The 19,742-nt window shown below is 33.6% G+C and overlaps 1 protein-coding gene and 5 long non-coding RNA genes across 6 annotated transcripts; 3 read left to right on the top strand and 3 right to left on the bottom strand.

Moving 5' to 3' along the window:
• Positions 1-2,393: 2,393 nt before the first annotated feature.
• LOC149269388 (uncharacterized) lies at positions 2,394-3,261 on the bottom strand. The gene is made up of 2 exons (XR_016270071.1): positions 3,182-3,261; positions 2,394-3,124 (listed from the first exon to the last, which is right to left on the bottom strand). It is a non-coding gene; the product is annotated as an uncharacterized LOC149269388 (long non-coding RNA).
• Positions 3,262-4,552: 1,291 nt separating this feature from the next.
• Positions 4,553-9,427, bottom strand: LOC108612589 (alpha-tocopherol transfer protein-like). The gene is made up of 6 exons (XM_018005518.2): positions 9,314-9,427; positions 8,462-8,576; positions 7,641-7,754; positions 5,446-6,465; positions 5,006-5,378; positions 4,553-4,934 (listed from the first exon to the last, which is right to left on the bottom strand). Exons 4-6 carry the CDS (start codon positions 5,748-5,750, stop codon positions 4,674-4,676), a joined length of 939 nt encoding a protein of 312 aa, XP_017861007.1. The 5' UTR covers positions 5,751-6,465; positions 7,641-7,754; positions 8,462-8,576; positions 9,314-9,427; the 3' UTR covers positions 4,553-4,673.
• On the top strand, positions 9,395-17,946 carry LOC149269385 (uncharacterized). Its single transcript, XR_016270069.1, has 3 exons — positions 9,395-9,494; positions 11,534-11,626; positions 17,379-17,946. It is a non-coding gene; the product is annotated as an uncharacterized LOC149269385 (long non-coding RNA).
• Positions 12,437-13,184, top strand: LOC149269387 (uncharacterized). Its single transcript, XR_016270065.1, has 2 exons — positions 12,437-12,597; positions 12,659-13,184. It is a non-coding gene; the product is annotated as an uncharacterized LOC149269387 (long non-coding RNA).
• On the top strand, positions 14,575-15,586 carry LOC149269386 (uncharacterized). Its single transcript, XR_016270064.1, has 2 exons — positions 14,575-15,015; positions 15,078-15,586. It is a non-coding gene; the product is annotated as an uncharacterized LOC149269386 (long non-coding RNA).
• Positions 17,947-18,021: 75 nt separating the features above from the next.
• On the bottom strand, positions 18,022-19,410 carry LOC149269384 (uncharacterized). The gene is made up of 2 exons (XR_016270070.1): positions 18,157-19,410; positions 18,022-18,098 (listed from the first exon to the last, which is right to left on the bottom strand). It is a non-coding gene; the product is annotated as an uncharacterized LOC149269384 (long non-coding RNA).
• Positions 19,411-19,742: the final 332 nt, after the last annotated feature.

Below are 19,742 nucleotides of genomic sequence, written 5' to 3'. Positions count from 1 at the left end.
ATTCAAAATAAATTTGATACAGCAATGCAATTTTAGTATGCGTATTAATTGACAACTTTAGAAATACAAGTTTATGTAAAACAGATGGGAGTGTTGATAGATTATGCTTGAGAGATGTTTAAACTAAAGTGATTTTCATTATTTTTAACTTCATAACAGTATGTTGCTCATCACAGAGGAGGGCGTACATGAGCTAAACATTCTTCCAGCTCTAGTTTTCAGCTGTCCGAATATCATGCCTAACCTGAGGTACTTAAAGGCGATGTTAAACCTGCCGTGATTATATAAAATTAAATGCCGTGATATAAAATTAAATGTTATATCCATTTCATTTCTACTGAAAGGGTCAACATTCAATACTTTATACGATTTAAGCTACTGCATGGTTAATTAGTTATCGAAAAATTGATTTTATAATTCCTTCCTTAGTTCAAGTAAACTAAAGTTGATTAATTTTGGCCGCAGTTGTCTCTATTTGCCGGGTACTGTACTTGTACATATTCTCGATGTGTTCAAGTATTCGTTTGAGCTGATTATTTTTGGCACAGCTGATTTGTTGGCTTTTGTAAAAGTTGTTATTTATGCCAAAAGTCAAAATGAAATTTTCAACGATTTTCGATTTTCAGTTTTCGATTTGCCTCAAGGTCAATGCCGAAACAAGCCCAGCACAACTGACAGACAAATCGGCAATGCGACGGATGATGTTTTCTTTAGCATTTTGGCGATTATACATACTAATATGTACATATACATATAAGTATGTATGTACCTCTGGCTGCCCCATTGGCACGCGCCCCTGTCCGTGTGCTGAGGCTCACGTCCGTTGACGTCAGCACGAGTCAAGCAACAAAAACCAAAAACAATCGAAAAATATAAGAGGAGAAAGAAAAGAAGAACAACAAAAATGCCAAAGAACACAATAATAATAAATAAGAATTTTAAATAAATAAACAGGGTAGCCGAAAATCAATTTGTCTAAGAGTTTGTCGTTGCAGGGCGCCGCATAAGCCGTTAGTGGGGAATAGTCAGCAGAGCCGATTGGAACCAATTGGACCCAAATGGAACCAATGGAACCAGCGGAACCAATTCCCCACACTGTTTGCCACCGTTCAATATTTGTTTAAGAACTTAACGCGAGTCGCGGATTCGCGATATGCGATAAGCGTAAATCATCAATAAATTCTATATATATTCGCTATGCTCTATAATTCTGATGGGTCATATTTATTTTGCTAACACATACGCTATTGGTTTTATAAATTCAATCAATCTGTAAATTTTAATATAGTGATAATAGCCAATATTATTTTCTTTTCTTTTTTTTCTTTTTCTTTAGCGAGAAAATATAAAAGAAATGCAAAGAAAAAGAATATTAATAATTTTGTAAAAATATATTAAAAATAAAAAAAAATAAATTAATTACTAAAAATCATTGTAGAAATAAAAGATTTTAGAATTAATGAAAAAACATAAATATGAATACATTAAAAAATTAGATAATTAAATTTGCATTTAGCATAAAAGAGCTTAATCATAATCTTAACACTTGTATTAAAAATACTTTAATACTTATTATTTATTATGTTTAAATCTGCTATTAAACTTGTTAAAAAATAAATAATAAATAATAATAATAACAATAATAAAATTGATATGATAGATGAGCTATTCAGCTGATTTTTGAAGCGGAAGGTTTGCAAAGGGTATTTAGGAGCCGCCTAACTGGTTTCACCTGCTGTTCTTGGCATTATTTTGACAATTTGATTTATAACCTTGGCCAACAAGTAAACAAAGTGAGAGAGCGAGCCACATTGCCTTGTTGTCACAAACAATATTTATTTAGTTTCTATTTCTATGATTTTAATGAAAAAGCTTCTTCGCATATTTAAATACGACAAGTAAATATTTGTGACCATAAATCAAAACTGAGCAGCTGCGGCTCACAAAACGAATCTAACCAACACCCAAATGTAAATTCTATTATATTTTATTCCACTATATTCATTTCCATTTCCATTTCAATTTTCAATTCCAAATCTGTTCTATTCCATTCCATTCTATATTCCCTTTGTCACACTATTTAGTCATATAGTATTCTAATATGAGTTTGTTTATAGATTCTGCGAATTTGCATAGTCGGGCAGTAAATTCAATTTGTCGTATATTCTGAGAGTGACTTTATTTATTATTGTCATTTTGAGGCGCTTGTAGTTTAAATAATTAAATTTGATAAGCAGCTGTTATTTCTTAAACTTCTGCTTTTCTATGTGATTCTCAGATTTAGTGCGACGTGTGTAAGTGATTCGGGAGACACGATTGATTACACGATACTCCGTATTCGCTTCTTTTCTAGTTCAAGAAGCCAATAAAACAGATAAGAACCATTATCCTCATTCAGTTCAAGCTTTATATTCAAAGCAATAAGAAATGATCAGATTACGTACATATGTATGTGTACATTAATTATAATATTTGAGCATTTTTCTCATTATGCATTTTTATTTTTTTTGAAAATACAGGCATTCAACTGTGAGTGAGTAGCTGGAAAACTTTCAATATACTCTTTGACGTGAGGTGCTACACAATTATTGAACTGTTCACTTCTGCTCCCAGTAGATTCCGCCGTGCCAAGCAGAAATCTCAGACGGATGTATTCATAGATAATCTTCGAGGAACACCAAAAACTCTCCTTGATTATGTCCAATGTATTTAAGTTGCAAGCATATTTGATTTTGGTGCTAGCTGTCAGGATGTCTCTCATGATATTTTCAAAGACATCAATGGCCAGATTGGGTGGTATTTCCTTGTTGCATTGGACAATAGATAAATAATACCTGTTGGTAGTCTGTTCAAAAGATCCAGCTGTAGTCTGCAGACACATAAAGGACTTAAGTGGATTGAACATTGCCTGGAGGACGCAAAATAACTTCGGATTCTCCTCACAGTCGTTGAGCGCATTGACACCAAACAGTGCCACGAAGAGCACCGTCAACCCTACAGCAGCTTTTAACGTCATTATATATAATTTACGATTTAAATCCAAATGAGGCGAATTAGTTTCTACTTATAGAGCCACTTACGCTACGAGAAATATAATTGACAATTCAATGGATAATAGGTTTGTCTAAAAACTTGAAAAGCTCTATTGATTACATTATGAACGGTGACATACAAAACTCACCATGAAGGTGAAATGAAACAAATTTGATTATTTCAAATCATTGTATTGAAATATTATAGACTGGGTGTTTGATTAACAACCTTCAAGATAATTTTACAACACTTTCGAAAGACAGTTTAAGGAAATGCGTTAAAGCACCGTGTTGGCTGTCATTGGGTATGCCGACACATCTCCATTTATCCCGAGCGCTAATCTCATTCCAAATATCAAAATCAATCAATGAGTCGTAAATCTTCAAAAAACAAAACCTTTCACATTCGATTTATAGCACTCGCCATCGACCGTAATCAGTCGTGAAACAATAAATTTACGACAGTCTGAATTCGGTATGCAAATTGACACGATCGATGGGTCGTTCAGCTTTAGATTTATCAATTGGAACTACACATTTATATTACAGTTTATTGATGTTAACTGGGTCTGGTTAGGCAAGGCCTCGATTTTCAGCTAGTGAGAAGAAACGAAGCCAATTTGTTCATGTCTCTTGCGCCACGGCTCTTCAGTATAAATTATTAGACATAAATATTAATCGGATCGGATCGATCCAATTCTATATGTACGAAATGCTGTTGCGATTTTCGAGTGTGAAAATCTATACACACAAATAATTTGTCTGTGAAATGGAAATAGAAAAAAAAAAAAAACAACAAACAAAGACAAAGAACAAAGTAGATTCGTTGCAGACACAGAAAAACTAAGTTGGGAAAACATAAGCTGTACAAATTAATAAATCCCTAATAACATTCTAACACTGAACTTTTATGTACGCAAAAGAAAGTTTTCAATTGATTTTTGGTACTGCTTTGATGTACATATATGGTTAGTTCTAAAGCTCTGCATGGATGTATATCGATTCAGTTATCGAATATGAATTCGATTCACATATTCCGACAGCAGGTGGCGCCCCGATGTGGGCGTTATGCCAGGTGAATGGCCGAATTCTTACGATTTCATTGAAGACTTTGGCCATAAATCGGACCATTAAGTATATACTCATCTGAGCAGAAAGCAAATAGAAACATGCAATTCCCATAAACATGAGCTGAATTCTTTGCGTGGGCGCCGTATATCCACTCATTCCGAATCCGAATAAAAATGCATACAATAATAAAAAAATTGATGGAATCCAATGCCGAAAATCAAATACCCTTTTACATATATTGATATACATATAGACTACAAACCTTAAAAGAGTCGTTCCATAGAAAGTGAAGCTGACGAAATGGAAAGCGTTTTCATGAAAAAGAAGCATGTCCACTTCCAAAAAATATTTTATCAGACGAGTGTATAAGATATTTTAATATACTCTTTCGTTAGCTGTTGGCTATACTATACTTACTTTATAAATAATATAAAAGTTGTTGATATGCATCGCCTTTAGAAGAAAGTTTTATTAAATTTGAAAAATAGATTCAAGAGGAACTCAAGGACGTCTTAAAAAATAATTAGATGAGACAAAGGAAAGTCTTCTTTCTGTGCATTGACCTTTGATTTAATCAAAGTCTAATTTGCGAAACGATCCATCAACACCAAAGATGCTTTCATAATCGCAGCTCTGTCCGGCAGGCCTCAGCGTTTCGTCCACTCCATAGTCAGCCTCCGTCCTGAGGTATTCCCGTTGCTCCATAAAGATATCCCATGTCTGCTGCTTGAGTTCTTCAATCGTGCCCTGCTCCCCGCCCAGGTGTGTGGGCAAATACTTTTGCGGTATGTGTTTGTAAAGTGATTCCAAATTGCTGCCGTGCACTGAGATCTGTTTAAAGCAGAACCAGAAGCTGCTGTTAGAGGGCGAGACAGATATATTATGTATGCATGTATCTATACCCGACTCTGCTCCTTGGCAGGGAGTAGGGAGTGCATCATATTGAAACCCCTTTCGAAGACGGCATTCGTGTTGATCATGTGCCTGCCCTTGTCCCGAATGGGCATGGCTTCCTCGGCAAAGACGGACATCTTTTTTACAATGCTCGGCGTGAGCTGTAGTAGATGGGCCGCCGTATAGCCGCTAAAGTCGAGGATCAGCAGGCAGCCATAGATGACGGCGTAGTCATCATGTTGTAGACTCAACGCGCTCAGGGCGTGCGACACGCCCATTATCTCCTCAAAGGTGTACTTGTCCGCTGCATAGGAGCCGGGTCGCACATAAATGATCCGTGGCCCGTCATCGTGCAGCGGACGTGGCAAACGTAAGCCGACGCTGAGGAAGGGTTAAGATATGTAGATCCGGCTCACAGTATTCGCTTCCATCTGGAACAGCCACTCACCCCAGGCGCAGTAGCTCGTGTAGGCGCTGGCTGTCCACATCACGTATCGTATAAAAGTCCGGATAGCGAGTGCGCAGCGTATAAAATTTATCCAGCTTAGACTTGGCCTTCTCCAGGCTAAACTTGCAGCCGCGCAGAAAGGCCACCAGGAACTGATCGTCGCTGCGTGCGCGTAGATGTGGTTGCTGTTTGAGCCAGGTGCGTAATGTTTCTATATCCGCATCTAGACGTTCGGGCACTTCGTTCAGCTCCTCAATGGCAACGCGTTGCAAATTGGCCGATAGGGGGCGTATTTGTGGCGTCATTTGTAGTTCAAGTTTAATGTTGGATGTTAGAAAATGAACTAAATTCAGCTACACGACAACGATAACTTCGATTCTATTGACATTGATATGAAATCTAATCTCTAACGATTAGATTGAACTTAATTGGGGTTCAGTTATTTCGATTTTCGTATGCTACTTTGAACATTGACTGATATGAACCTTCCTAAGCATTTCTTTGATAATGATTTTCAGATATTTATTTTTGGAAGTCTCACTATCACATCGAAAATAACTTAATCAAAGCAATCAGAGCTAGAGTCCCATGCTATATAAAAATCATATATGTTCGTATACTCTATTAAATATAAAGTAGTTAGTCTAATTAGAGAGAAAGAAAGTGAAAGGGTGAGAGATGAAGAGAAAAAAAGAGGGGCAGATACAACTAAAAATTGACACGAATGGAAGAGGGAAAGAGATAGAGAATAAGAAGCGTGTGGTATAGGAAGGATAGAGGGCGAAATAGGGAAACTCGGAAAAGAGCAATACAGAAAATAATACCGCAAATAGAGTGATAAATTGATGGTAATAAAAAAAGATAAAGATGGAGAAAGAAAATAAAGAGACATGAAAAGATTCATAAAAGAGCAAGATATGGAAAAATATAAGCAGAAATAGAATAATACGGAGAGAAAGGGAAAGATAATGAGATGCAGAGAAAGATAAGGAAAAAGATAAGCAGAAAAAAACGATTAAACTAAAGCAAAAGCGAACATAAATTAAAGAGATGAAGAGAAGGAGAAAGAGAAAGAGAAGAACAAATCGAATGAAAATGAGAAAGGGAGCGAGTGATTGAAAGAAAAAGAGAAAGAGATAGAAAAGGAGAGAGAAATAGCGAATTTTTTAGTATTCAGTATATTATATCATTTTCACCTGTTCCATTCAAAATCTCGACTGGTAAAATTATTTTTTAACTCTGAAGCTTATTTTCCGAATAGATGCTACATATTTATGATGCATGTGCCTGTGTGCGTTTGGTTGTGTGACTGATTCAGCCAACTTAATTGTTTTGGCTCTATTTAACATATTTTCATAGTTTTTTTGCCTCTTTATTTATTTTTTACTTTTTGCAAATTATGCTAGACACGAAGTTTCATGTCGTTTTGTTATCTTAATGCTTTTGTTTGTTGTTTCGCTGAGGTAATTGTTGCTATTGTTGTTTTGGCAGTTATCTGAGTATACAGCCAGCAAGCAGACAGCTACACGCATACACACACAGGTATACGGACACAATTTGATGTGTGCTATGGCAGACATATTGGCACCGCAGCGAACAGCGAACAACAACAACAACAACAGCAGCAGCTGCTGCCAGAGCAAAGGCGACGACAAAAAGCAAAGTGCAAAGCATACCATACACTCACACTCTCACACTCTCATACACTCATTCATTTATACATTCATATAGAAGCAAGTACGTAAGTGTGCATGTATGCGTACATTATAAAAGGCAAAGCTTTTGAAGCCATCTCTCACAGCGACTGTCAATTCCATTTCGTCTTTTGCTTGACTGTCTGCTGCTGCCCGCGCACTCCGCCGTCGTGTCAAAGGCTATCAATTTTAATGCACGTTGCCTTTTGTGCCAAAAAAATACAAGCGAAATGGCAACATCAACAGCAGCCTCAACAAGCAAACAAATAAACGAAAAGCATATGACAAGAGTCACAAACACACACACATACATGGACATGCATATGCATTCATTCTCGCCTCTATACATACATATGTGCACACATATGCATATGCTTATGTAGCATAAGTATATGTATGTATGTATGTGAAGCTCGCTCAGCTGTTATTCGAATTGACCTTCAACACATTTTTCTTAGTAAAAGCGAATAGACACATGCATATATGTGCATACATACATACATTTATATCCAAATACATTTGTACATTTCCACAGTTGCACAAGCCTTCTTCTTCAATTTGATTTCAGCACAATAAATTTCGACCATTCAAACTTTGTCTGGGTTTTTATTTGAACTTGAAAGCAAACAAAGAAAATTATTCAAGGAATTGAAGTAAATATTCTGCTTAGGTATTCACGTACAACTAATAAATGTAATAATTATAAATTTTATAAAAGGGTAAACTCGTAAATCGAATAATAAATATAATATGAATATAAAATAAATAAGATAAATTTAGATTAATATAGAAGATAAAAAAATGAGAGAAATATAGAATAAAGTTAAAAAAAAATGATATTTTGAATAAAACAATAATAAAAATAAAAATGAATATGAATATAACAAATACTTATACATTTTAATAAAAAATGAAAATATTTATTGAACTTATATTGTTTTTACAGTTTAGAAATTATTTGTTTATCATTTTTTTGATAACGAAAGTGTAATTTAGGTACTTAAAAATATATAGTCAAATAAATTCTTAAAACTTTAAAATTAAGGAATCGGTTTTATGTAAAGGGCTCTGATCTGTAAACAAATTTTCAGCAGGCATTTTGATGTTTCTCTTGACATTTTGCAGCTTGAATGGAAAAGTTTCTAAAAAAGAAATAAAATTAAAAAAAAAAATAATAATAATAAACAAATGAAAATAGAAAACAGAAAACAGGCAGGCCATGTTCCAAGTGACACTGCAAAGCACATAGCCAAGTACATATATGTACATATGTATGTACGCATGCAACAATGTAAATATGTGCTTACGTTCTATACACTTACATGATTCAAGTAAATCCTCTTTTTTACTCCCAACTTAATTGTTGCTCATTGTAAACTTAGCCGTCGATCATTTGTTGAAATGAATTTCACATATTAACCAATTAGTTGGAGAGCGCTAGAAAGAGCATTGCATATTCGTCGTATCAAGCACTCTCGCTTTTACATTGAAATTTGGTATTGTGATGTTTGCCCATTTGGCGTTGTGAGCATGTCAGCAACAACATTTTGGTATTGTAAACAAATATTCAACTTTGAAAACTTACAAAGTATTTACAAAAAACTCTCAATAGGCAGACTGCTGCAAGTACAAGGTTCATACATATTTACAAATCGACAAGGGCGAATAGTAGAGAACAGTTAATAATCTGGTCACAAACTGTTTATATTATATATGTGTAAATATATAGACTTTTATAATATTGTAAACATTTTATATTTTATTTTTAAACAAATAAATAATAATAATATATACAAAAGTATTAAAATTAATTAAAATAGAAAAAAAATATATAATATGAAATTTTTACTACACATATAATTGTTATTATTTTATTTTTATTCAACTAATTCTGATCATAAATATTTAAAAACTTTATTTTTTGTACACTCTCTGGCTGAAAATAGTTTGAACTTCCTAAGCATTGTTAATTCTTTTGTTGACAGAGTCACATATCTGCACAATTGTTGAACGCTAAAAGTTTTGGGGAATACCAAGTAAATAGCTTGACAGTCAAATATTTGAATAATTAAAGAAACCTTTTTACTTTTACACTGTTTTATTTTTCATTTTAAATATATTTAAACATTTCTTTTTGCATAGACATATATGTATGTATTTGTGTATATGTATACCTGCATAGATCTCTTGTATGGCAGCTTATTCGGTGTAGTTCGCTAGAAAACAAAATTGCTTGTCGCACACAGATCATTTTTAAAATTAAATAAACCCACTATGAGCACAAGTTGTGCTCCGTGGTGTGGTACGTGGTACGTGGCTCGGATTCTGGCACGCGAGATCAACGTTCTCGATGAGGTAAGAAATTATTTTCAGTGGACAGACTGTGGGAATATATCGGTTCGGCATATAGGTAAATCATATGTATATGCATATATACATATGTACTCATTAAGATGTCTTTTCGCTTGTCATTTACGTATTTGTCGTCAGTGACAGGCAAAAATTGGATGAGCTTAAAATGTTTGCATTATTTAGTAAGTGGAATATATACATCTAATATATATTCTAATTTTCGTGTACATATGTATGTACAACTCTCTGTTAGAGGTCTCATTTCTTTAATCTGCGCAAATTATTTCAACTGTCCCCAGCTGAGAATTGATATTTATAAATCTTTCACACCCATTACTCGTAATGTTTTTTAAATTTGTCGGTGGTGCTTCTCAGCATTTAATTTACAATCAGTGCAACAATTTTGACCACGTTTTCGTTCGCCCCTCATTAGCCTCGTTGTGCCGGATGTCTTGGACAATTTGTCTGTACTTTTTATAAGTAGTAGCCCACAATCTGAAACAATATAACTGCATAATTGCTATGCTTACAACAGAGCAGATGAGCATTTGCTTTCAAAATTGGTAAACCTTCTAAGCTCAGTCAATTTTTTTATGCTTAACCTTAAATGTTGGAACGTAACATCTTTCAACTATATAAATGCTATAAATATCAAACCCATTTCGCATACACAAATTGTTCTGTAAAAGTAAAAATATAATATAATATTAATAATAATATTATTGCCAAAATAATTTGGAATCAATTTCTCAAGTAGTCTGTCATTTGCTTTATAATTATAATTATTTTAATTGGAAAAATTTGAAGCTTGAAGCATTTGAGCTTCAGTTATCAAATAAACAGGGTATCGCTTGTATATATATACACCTATATGCTTAGCTTAGTTAATATCTAGCGCTTCTCGAACCAAATTAAACTCCTATTGTATGACATAAATAAACAAAATAGTAAATAAGAGAGAAAAATAGTAAAAACACATCTAAAGTTCCTTCTCTACATACAAAAGTCGTTTCTTATCTTATCTTAAATGAGGGCATAGTGCACATTTGTTTTGTGCCTCTGCTAGCGTATCTACTCCTTTTTTTCTGGCTCTTCGGGCATTGTTTTGATGGTACCACAAATTGTATCCTTTCAACTTTTTGGCAGCAAACGACATTGACAGCAGCTCAAACGACAGAGCGGCTGCGAGAGGATATATTTTATATAATTTTATGGCACGAAGTGCAAAGTTTACAAACTACACAGAGATAGAGTGCGAGAGAGAGAGAGAGAGAGTGACTGAGGCGTAGGGAGGAACAAAGCACACAAAACAATACGAATAAAACTTGAGCCATAAAATGCGAGAATTATTGAGTCTGTCGCAAATAGCAAAACTTTTGATTCTCTTAGAAAATCTCTTAATAATCCTTTCATCTAGAAAGTGTCCCAATTTCAGCAAAGAGCAATCAACTTCATTTGTGAGCTGTGTTTGTATTGCCAGAGGCGACATTTCTAAAGAACTCCCTTTGGACGTCCTCTAGAAGTGCTCTTCAAATATTATAACGTATATGAAAAGATTTTAATTAATACGATTCTTCTTATAATTCCTACAAAAGAATATCATTGTATAGTTTTAGAGGTTCCTTGTCCTAATTCTGAATACACTAAATCGTCTTTTTAGTTGAAATTTAAATACTTCTCATAAGTCTAACAATAATTTATACAAATTGCTAAACATGTGAAAAACTCTTGTGCTTTCCGAGTCGTGAGCCGATCAACAAACACTGTCCATAATACCAGCCATATAATATAGTGAATCGCAGACATCTTCGTCATCTTCAAGCATACGGAACTAATTGGGTAGCTTAGTTGACAGCAGCTAAAATAGAGGAATCATGCTATAACTTAATGTAAGGAGCGTGGATCACACACATATCACATGCTGAACATCATTCATCTTCTCTCATTTGCCAAAAATATTTAAACAAATTTATGTGCGTTTTATTTCATTTTTTGTGCCTACTTTGTTACTATTTATTTATTTTTCATTTTTTATTATTTAGTAATCAGCGAACCGGTAAATGCTCTGACTAATCCCTTATAGATGTTTACTATTCTATTTAAGACGTGGGCTGCGCACGTGTATATATGTAAACGTATGTATTGGAATGTGTCGGCATAGTTTGCCAAAAGCTTTACAGTGTTTTATGATTTTTTATAATTTGATAATTATAAGCAAGATGCCTGTAGTCGAGACTGCTCGACTATGAGATCCACCGAACCGTGCAAAGAGCTGATATTCCAATAATTCAACTTTTCTTTGCATGGTAATATGAACTATACTATGGGGACTGAATTCTTTAATAAGTAGTCTTCGGAGCGATACATTATATGTGTGTCTATGCCAAAGCACAAGTTTCTAGTACTTGAAATACGTTTTATCAAATTGGAAGTAAACGTATTAAAGTTAGGATTAAAAACGAAATCAATTATCGATTGTTATCGATAAAATTGGATGGGTCATTGAAAAAACGCTTATATATTTTTGGAGAAAAACTTCCCTACATTTACACAATACCATTATACCATTTAAGTCGCTCACTTGGAATCTTTTAGTTATGAAAAGATAAGATCTTGAATTTAACAACTGATTTAATATATTTATATAGCCGGTATGGTTCTTAGCAATATTAAGTACATACATTTTAATAAGCTCACTCCCAAAGTTGCTATTGACATCATCTGAATTGTAAATTATACCAAACGAATATACCAATAATGATATTTTGCTCGACAACGTGAATTTTTTCTACAAATAAAATCAATTCAATAATATTATATAAGTCAATAGACAGAAATATTGTATTTATTTTTATATGTGACTTAAAAATATATTTTGTAGATATGGTGAATTATACACGCTGTAATTAATTTTAGCTTCACATAATTTCGAAATGTGTGAAAAATCCAATTACAAGGCTATCCAATGTATTGAAAGCGTTTAGTTAATGTTTGAAATAGTTCGAATTTTAGTTTTCTTAAAGATAATATTTAAATCATATATAAATTGAGATTCTGCACAATGGGTCATTTATTAGCTATATTTTTCTGTGTCTCTGTCTTTAACGTAAGTTTATAAATATATAAATCAGCTCAAATCCTAAATAAAGAACAATAATCACCTTTAGATCTATCCAACAAACGCCAATGTATTCAATAGACCAAATGTTGTGGCATTTTTACAAAAACTAACACCAACATTTTTTTCTGATTATTCGGAGAAATTGCGAGAAATTAAGAGCGCTATTTCTGAATGTGCTGAATCGGCTGAAAAGATAAAGCCGGTGATAACAAGACTTGATGTTATTATGCAAAGTTCTTTAAAAGTTGCAGCAGACTGTCGCAAGTGGGGGAGCTTAGGCTGTAGCGACGAAGCAACTTCAATAATGGAAACTATTAATGCGCTGACTATTGGTGGCATATTTGACACATTTGATTATTCAAACCCTAAGCCATGTATGGAGAAAGTGTTGCATATGTTGAGAAGGACATACAATAATGCCAGATTGGTGTTTAAAAAGTTCTCGGAGCATTAGAGATAATGACTTGAAGCACTACATCTATTATATATTATTATTTGAGTTCAATAAAATGCTGCAAATCAAATTAGATGGAGTTAAAGTTGTAACACACTACAACTTTGACTTTTTCCTACATAGTGAAAGTTTTTCTTGTTCATCGTCCTTTGGAATAACCATTCTCATTTTTAATTATTGACTATTGAAATAATGCATCAGAATATAAGATTTCTTTTTATTATTCCCGAATAGTAGAGATTGGCTGAAGGATATTAAAGAGTGTTTTGTTATTATTTCGAAAACTCAGAACTTGCGAACTATTTAAAGAGAATTGATTCCATGGCAAAAGGACCAGACCGAATAGGAGCAATACTGTTGAGTTCTGGAAATTCCTGTCAGGCACATAAAAGTGATTTCTAGCTAACAAATAGCTGGAGCTGTTGCTTGAATAACCTTTGCTGAAGGGAATGAGGGGGTTGGTATGGGGCTGACTGATTTTTCGTCCCCATTGAATGGGCGCGTAATTAAATTCTTGGCAAGGCGACGGGGCTTGCTTAGAAGCTTTGGGAGGCAGGGGACCAAAACGCTCCGCTGTGCGTGCTGGTAATGACCGGGCGGTGCTGTGTGGGTGGAAACCTACTGCCACCCACCAAATTTATCAAGTAGACAAATATTTGCTCTAATTAGTAAAATTGGACACGTTCTGGGGATGGGGCAGATGCGGGTGACACAGCTCTTCGAGTTGCTCGAGCTGCAGTGTTGACTGATTGCCTCTTCGAAAAATCGTTTGTTGTCTTCGATTTGGGGCCGCTCATTAAATGCTGCTGGTCGGGCCTATGATAATTTCCCCGGGCCGAAAACTTGCCTAAGACAGTAAATGCCAATTGCGTGCCAGGACATTCCACTACCACAATTGTTTGCCTGGGCATTGTTTAAAGCGATTAACGTGTAATATCTTGTTGATTGATAATTGTCTTCGCATGCAGATTAAGTAATTTGGTAACAAAAGCTTCTGTCCCTTCGTGTTCACAATTAGCCAATAGCCGGCAATTTAAATAGTTCGAGAAAGTATTGAGATAGCATGACATGGATAAAATATTTACTAACCACTATTGAAATGGTTCTACTTGCATGGTATGTAAAGTATATTGTGTGTGTAGTCTAACAATAAGGGCGTAGGGAGTATGACGATATCAGTCGATATTGAATTTGCTGTCTATAAATAAATTTATATCGTTAATTGGGTTAATCATCAATATAAATTTTGATTTCTGGATGATGTTACTTCAGCTTTCTTACCGTGAGATTGGGCATTTTTAAAGTGGACATCATAATCGCTGATGACGTGGATGTACTTGTTACACAATGAATTATGCACTGCATTTATGCAATTTCATTTCTCACCAAATCATGGTATAGCAAAATCCGTCTGTGCATCAGAGTATCCGTCCGAAAACTGTAATTGAGAATTCAGAGACGTGTCAGATCCCATAAAGTATATTCATACATATATTCTTGAACAGGTTAACGATATGAGCTATGTGTTAAGAAGAATGTAATTCGAAAGATGCCATATTTATATGTATATCATACCCAATACGAGCTAATACTAATGATAACCAATAACACATGTTATTTCTTTATATACTTATTAGTAATACTAATCGAAGGCTTCATATTGTTTTTTCAACTTAGGTTGAACGGCAAAAAAACATAGATTTATTTATTTACAGTTTTCACATCAGCATTTGCAAGTTAAGTGCATTTTATGTGTGATAAATCCAATTACAAGGTTCACAAATGTATCGAATGCGTTTAGTTTAGCTTAGTGCTTGACATCATTCAAATATTAGTTTTCTCGAAGATCGTATAAATCGTGAAGCGTATTGAAAGCGAGCGACTGTAAAATGTCAAAGGGCTATTTATTGCTATTTGTTCTTTCTTTTCTCTGTCTCAGTGTCTTTAACGTAAGCTATTAAATATTTAAATCAGTTTAATTCGAATATACAAATATAATAAAAACTTTTAGGTTCTTTCACAAAATTCATTAAATGAATTCTCTGAAGACTTTTCTCTTGCCAATATGACCAAGTTAACAATGAACTTCTTTAAGACTTATAAGGAAGTGTTACAAAACTTGGATTTGTCCATTAAAAAGTGTAAAGGAAATAGTGAGAAGTTAGATGAGCTTAGAAACAAAATAAAAAAGAAACTAATACCCGAAAACAGAAAGTTAATCAAAAATTGTGGGGTTCCATCAGAATGCAGCTGGGCCAATAAGTTTATGATGAATATCATCCACATTAGAACAACTGAAATTCTATTGGATACAATTGGTATTGACGATTTGAATAAATGCGAAGATAAGTATATGAAGAAATATACATGGGTCCTGAATCGATCAAGAAATATTTTAAAAAAGTTCTTGGGTTAATTTCTTTCATCTTTTTTAATGCATGTCTCGCAACCATAGAAATTGGGTTAAATATATAAAGTGTTTATTAAAATTACCTTGTGAATAAATTAATTTATGTGCAATTCTTTGAGGCTGTTATGTTTTATTTGAAAGGTGAAAGTTGGCGTAAATTACCACATATAGTATATATACATAAATATACTAAATATTCTAATAAAAACTTAAATGTTTATTCCTACATACCATACAAAATTTGTATCAAAGTTTTTTGTCCGATAAATCGTCGTACATTCTTACTATCGATCAAAATCGATTATCTGCAGCTTAAATAATACCAGAAAAAGTGGCAGCATCCAATTTACTGTGAGGTTCCTGTAATAAATGTATTAACTTTATAGCTCACGCTCATTTGAATGCGTGAACTTAGTTTAGCTTAGTAGCTGACAACATTCGAATATTAGTTCTCTTAAAGATCGCATAAATCGTAAATCTTATTGAAAGCGACCGACTGTGAAATGTTAAAGGACCATTTATTCGTATCGTCCACCTTAGCACCATCGAAATCTTACTTGTGACATTTGAAGCTCACACAGACACTAAATAGAGCAAGCTCTTGATTTGATTATTTCCATTTTTTTAAGCATATCTCATAACAGTTAATACTTGAATTTACTTTGTGAATAAATTGATCTACATGCAATTTTTTAAAGCTACCTCATTTCATTATTGCATATAATAGATTATAGATTAGATTATATTGATGGAGCAAAAACTCCAGATGGCATCCAGCAAATTTTAAATTGATGGCATGTACAAGTTAGGAATCTAGATAGTACAATTTCTAATTTAAATGGAGAAGTAATTGTAATACGTGTTCTATGCCAGTCAGTGAGGAGTGATAGAAAGTATTAATCGGACTTTACTTGCTTGAACATAACCTCTAAGAGCATTAGGAGAGAGTGTCTGATATTTAAGCACAGTGCCAGATATTAAGTAAATCAACAAATCACATTGGCATTGTGACCCAACAAACAACCGTTGACCTAACCCATTTACTACAAAGGAGAATAGTCAACTGTGTATGTGCGTGTGTGTGTGTTTGTGTGTTTGCGAGAGCTGTGTTTCGATAGTCCAATAGGGAATGCCAAAGATATATACTTCAATAATTCATTTGAATCATGATAAATGCCCGGATTTGACTCTGACATTTGCAAAATATACTGAGGTCAGCATACACACACCAACACGCACACACATTCAGCAAACTGGCAATCCTTTCATACAGACTGGGATTCTGCTTACGTGTTGACTTGGCCAACAAATTGTTGGCTCTGGACTATTCCGTGCAGCTTAATGTTGCATGTATGATATACTTATTACGGCCAGTTGGCATGGCCAACAGTTGGCCAAATGTGCACGATGCTGATTCAGCTTGTGATTCGTCTATATTAAATTAGTATTCGTCTATATTGAAATTAATATTGTTGGCGTAAAACGTACAGTTACAAATATAATAATAATAATAATATCCTTTTCTCAACGTTTATTCAAAAATATATTATAAGAATTAAACAAATTGAAAATTTAAATATCAATTCCTCGAAGAATTATGGGCATCTCGTGGTCGATCAGTCTCGTTTAAAGCTCTTTTATTTGTCTTGTAATAATATTATTATATTGTTGAATACATTTTCTCCAAATAGAATACGTACAGAATTTTTATTGTAATTTTCATAAACATTTTAAAGAGCATATTCTAATCAATTCCTTACTAATATGTTCCATGAAGTAACTTAATTTAATTATATGTACTTTGCGTAGCGGATGTAATTGAATGGACGAGAAAGCATATTATAGATCAAATATATATATATATATGTAATAAATATTTTTGCATTCAATTTATTTGTACAGTCGTGAATCACATCCATGCATAAGCTATTTGCTCTAATTATTCTTGCTGTGGGCTTGCACCATGCTACGTGCTTGACGTTGGAATACCCGACTGGCTTTACCACTTCGCTTATACTGAGCTTTACGCAGCCCAATGTATACAGGTGTTTTCAGAAATCTGTCAAGCCTCTAGGAGAAGCAGTAACTGCATTTCGTAACCGTGCGAAGAACTGCACGGGTGACATCAATGACAAAGTGACAAAATATTTGATACGTTTTGTCCAGGCTATTGAGAAAACTAAGACACCATGCACTTATGAACAGACACGCTGCGCAGCCATTATGCTAACAAATGCGCTCACAATCATTGACATGGGCACCGAGATAATCGAGGCAGCCCTTAATGGAAAATTCAACTTTAAAATACCACTGATATTGTGCACCTATAAGGAAATACGAAGTTTATTTCCTCCATATTCTAATCTTATACAAGAACTAATAGGTTGTATAACAATATCTGACACGTTATTCTAAAATAAAATACAAAAAAAAATTAAAATATGTAAATAAATCGGAAATTACTTCAGTATATCTTATTACTCTTATAGCATTTGATCATATATGTATTTTGAAAAGTGTACTTATGATTTTCACACAAAATATATTGAGATAAATTATAAATTTATTGCTGACATATTAGATGCTTAATAATATATATTATATATGTTACACATTGAATGTCTGTAATAAAGAAGTGTGAATTAAGTAGAATTTTAGATCTGCGTAGGATTCTGGGTACCGTCTAGTCGTCACGACTAACTCAGTTTTACTTGATATATCTAGTTCGGTGTATGCCTCTGTTACAGACTTCTCATTATTCTTTACTCAGTAGAGAATATGAATAATGTGATATATAATGCAATTCACTTTGAACCACATCTAAATCTAAATTTACCATATCTTACTAATTTAAAATTATTATAATTTTATTTTTTAGCATGGTATTAAACAAGTTTCGTAATATGCGATCATTGAAATTCGGACCTCGCGTAGAAATGGGTGGACAGTTGGCATTGCTGATTTTGTTTGCAACATTGTTTTTGGTTGTTCGTGTAGATGGCTCGCGTAAACGACATTTAGCAAAAAGTATGGATTTCCCTGCGTTTCTTATACCTGAAGTTTCTATAAAGATAGACCTATTGAAGCACAAAACATTGTTCAAAATGTTGAAGGGAAATAAAAAGCTTAGATCCTCAGGCTGTCATAAGACTGTGATCGACGTCCTAATAAAAAGAGCAGACAAATTTTTAACCAAAATGCGAGACTGTCCAAAAACGCCGGTAGGACGATTTGATTTTGTCATCATACAGAAATCGGCCACCGAAATTAAGCGAAAACTGTCGGAAAACCATGAAAACTTACAAAGGAATGTAGAGAAATATCATGAAGCCAACAAATTAGCGATTGATATAACGCAAAATATATTATTTTTAAATGCGACAATAGCTGATACTTGTAAATTACCAAGTGCCCGAGGTTTACTAGGTTCAGCGTTAACCTTTGTATCCGATATTATGTATTGCTCATTAATGAGTAGTGTTTTTCCATCAGCTAATTTGGATCTTAAGTAAAACTAATAAAAGTGCTCTTAATACAAACTGAATGTTTCATTTTGATGAACTAATAATATTTATTGGGCAATACTCGTTTGAGTGGTTAATTGTTTAATTTTATTTAAGAAATGTTGAGGTATTTAATCGAATTTAATGACTCTCATTCGCAATATAGCCAGTTTAAGCTGATAGTCAAAAAAAGTTGGATAAATTTTTTTATCGAAAATATAACAAAAATCCAAATGTATCTAAATCTAAATGTAAAATTTAGAAACTCTAGCGTTAGGAGGTATAATTTTAAAACTGATTCTAAATAGAAACTTTTAAAGAGGCGCTACAACTAGGGACACTAAAAAAGATCGATATTTCTAATATCCAGTATGTTCGTACGCCGATACCGATATTTCATACTCGATATTTTGGTTTCGATATTTGTACTTATCAAGTATCTCTAAAGCTATATCGAGTAAAGAAAAACGTTGATACGCTAAAAGCTCAATTGGATGATTTTTATACTATAATGTATTGTAAAATTCAAAGCACATTTGAAAATGTAGATTACGTGGCAAAAACATGTGATTTTTAGGCGGAGATGATGACTGATACCAGTTATTTAGGAGCTACTGCTTATTATATGCTAATGATTTTCGCCGAAACGATTTGACAAACTTTATTTTTAAGGCGATTGCGCGCAAGAGGAGAGGGATATTTAAAATAATGTTTTCATTTTGAAAGTAATTCAAAATGAGCTTGCATAACCAAAAAAAAAAAA

This window comes from Drosophila arizonae, chromosome 4, assembly GCF_054131065.1.
Source record: "Drosophila arizonae isolate 15081-1271.41 chromosome 4, UAZ_ARI_1.0, whole genome shotgun sequence".
In the NCBI taxonomy this organism is placed as follows: Eukaryota; Metazoa; Arthropoda; class Insecta; order Diptera; family Drosophilidae; genus Drosophila; species Drosophila arizonae.
Note: the sequence above shows the minus strand (reverse complement) of the source record. Positions and strands in the feature narration are given on the sequence as shown.

Bases quoted from the DNA above. Each gene is read 5' to 3' on its own strand.
- LOC108612589 (XM_018005518.2), bottom strand. From the start codon at position 5,750: ATGACGCCACAAATACGCCCCCTATCGGCCAATTTGCAACGCGTTGCC. The intron at 5,379-5,445 runs GTGAGTGGCTGT...ACCCTTCCTCAG, and splicing joins CACGAGCTACTGCGCCTGGG to CGTCGGCTTACGTTTGCCAC. The intron at 4,935-5,005 runs GTATAGATACAT...TGCTTTAAACAG, and splicing joins CTGCCAAGGAGCAGAGTCGG to ATCTCAGTGCACGGCAGCAA.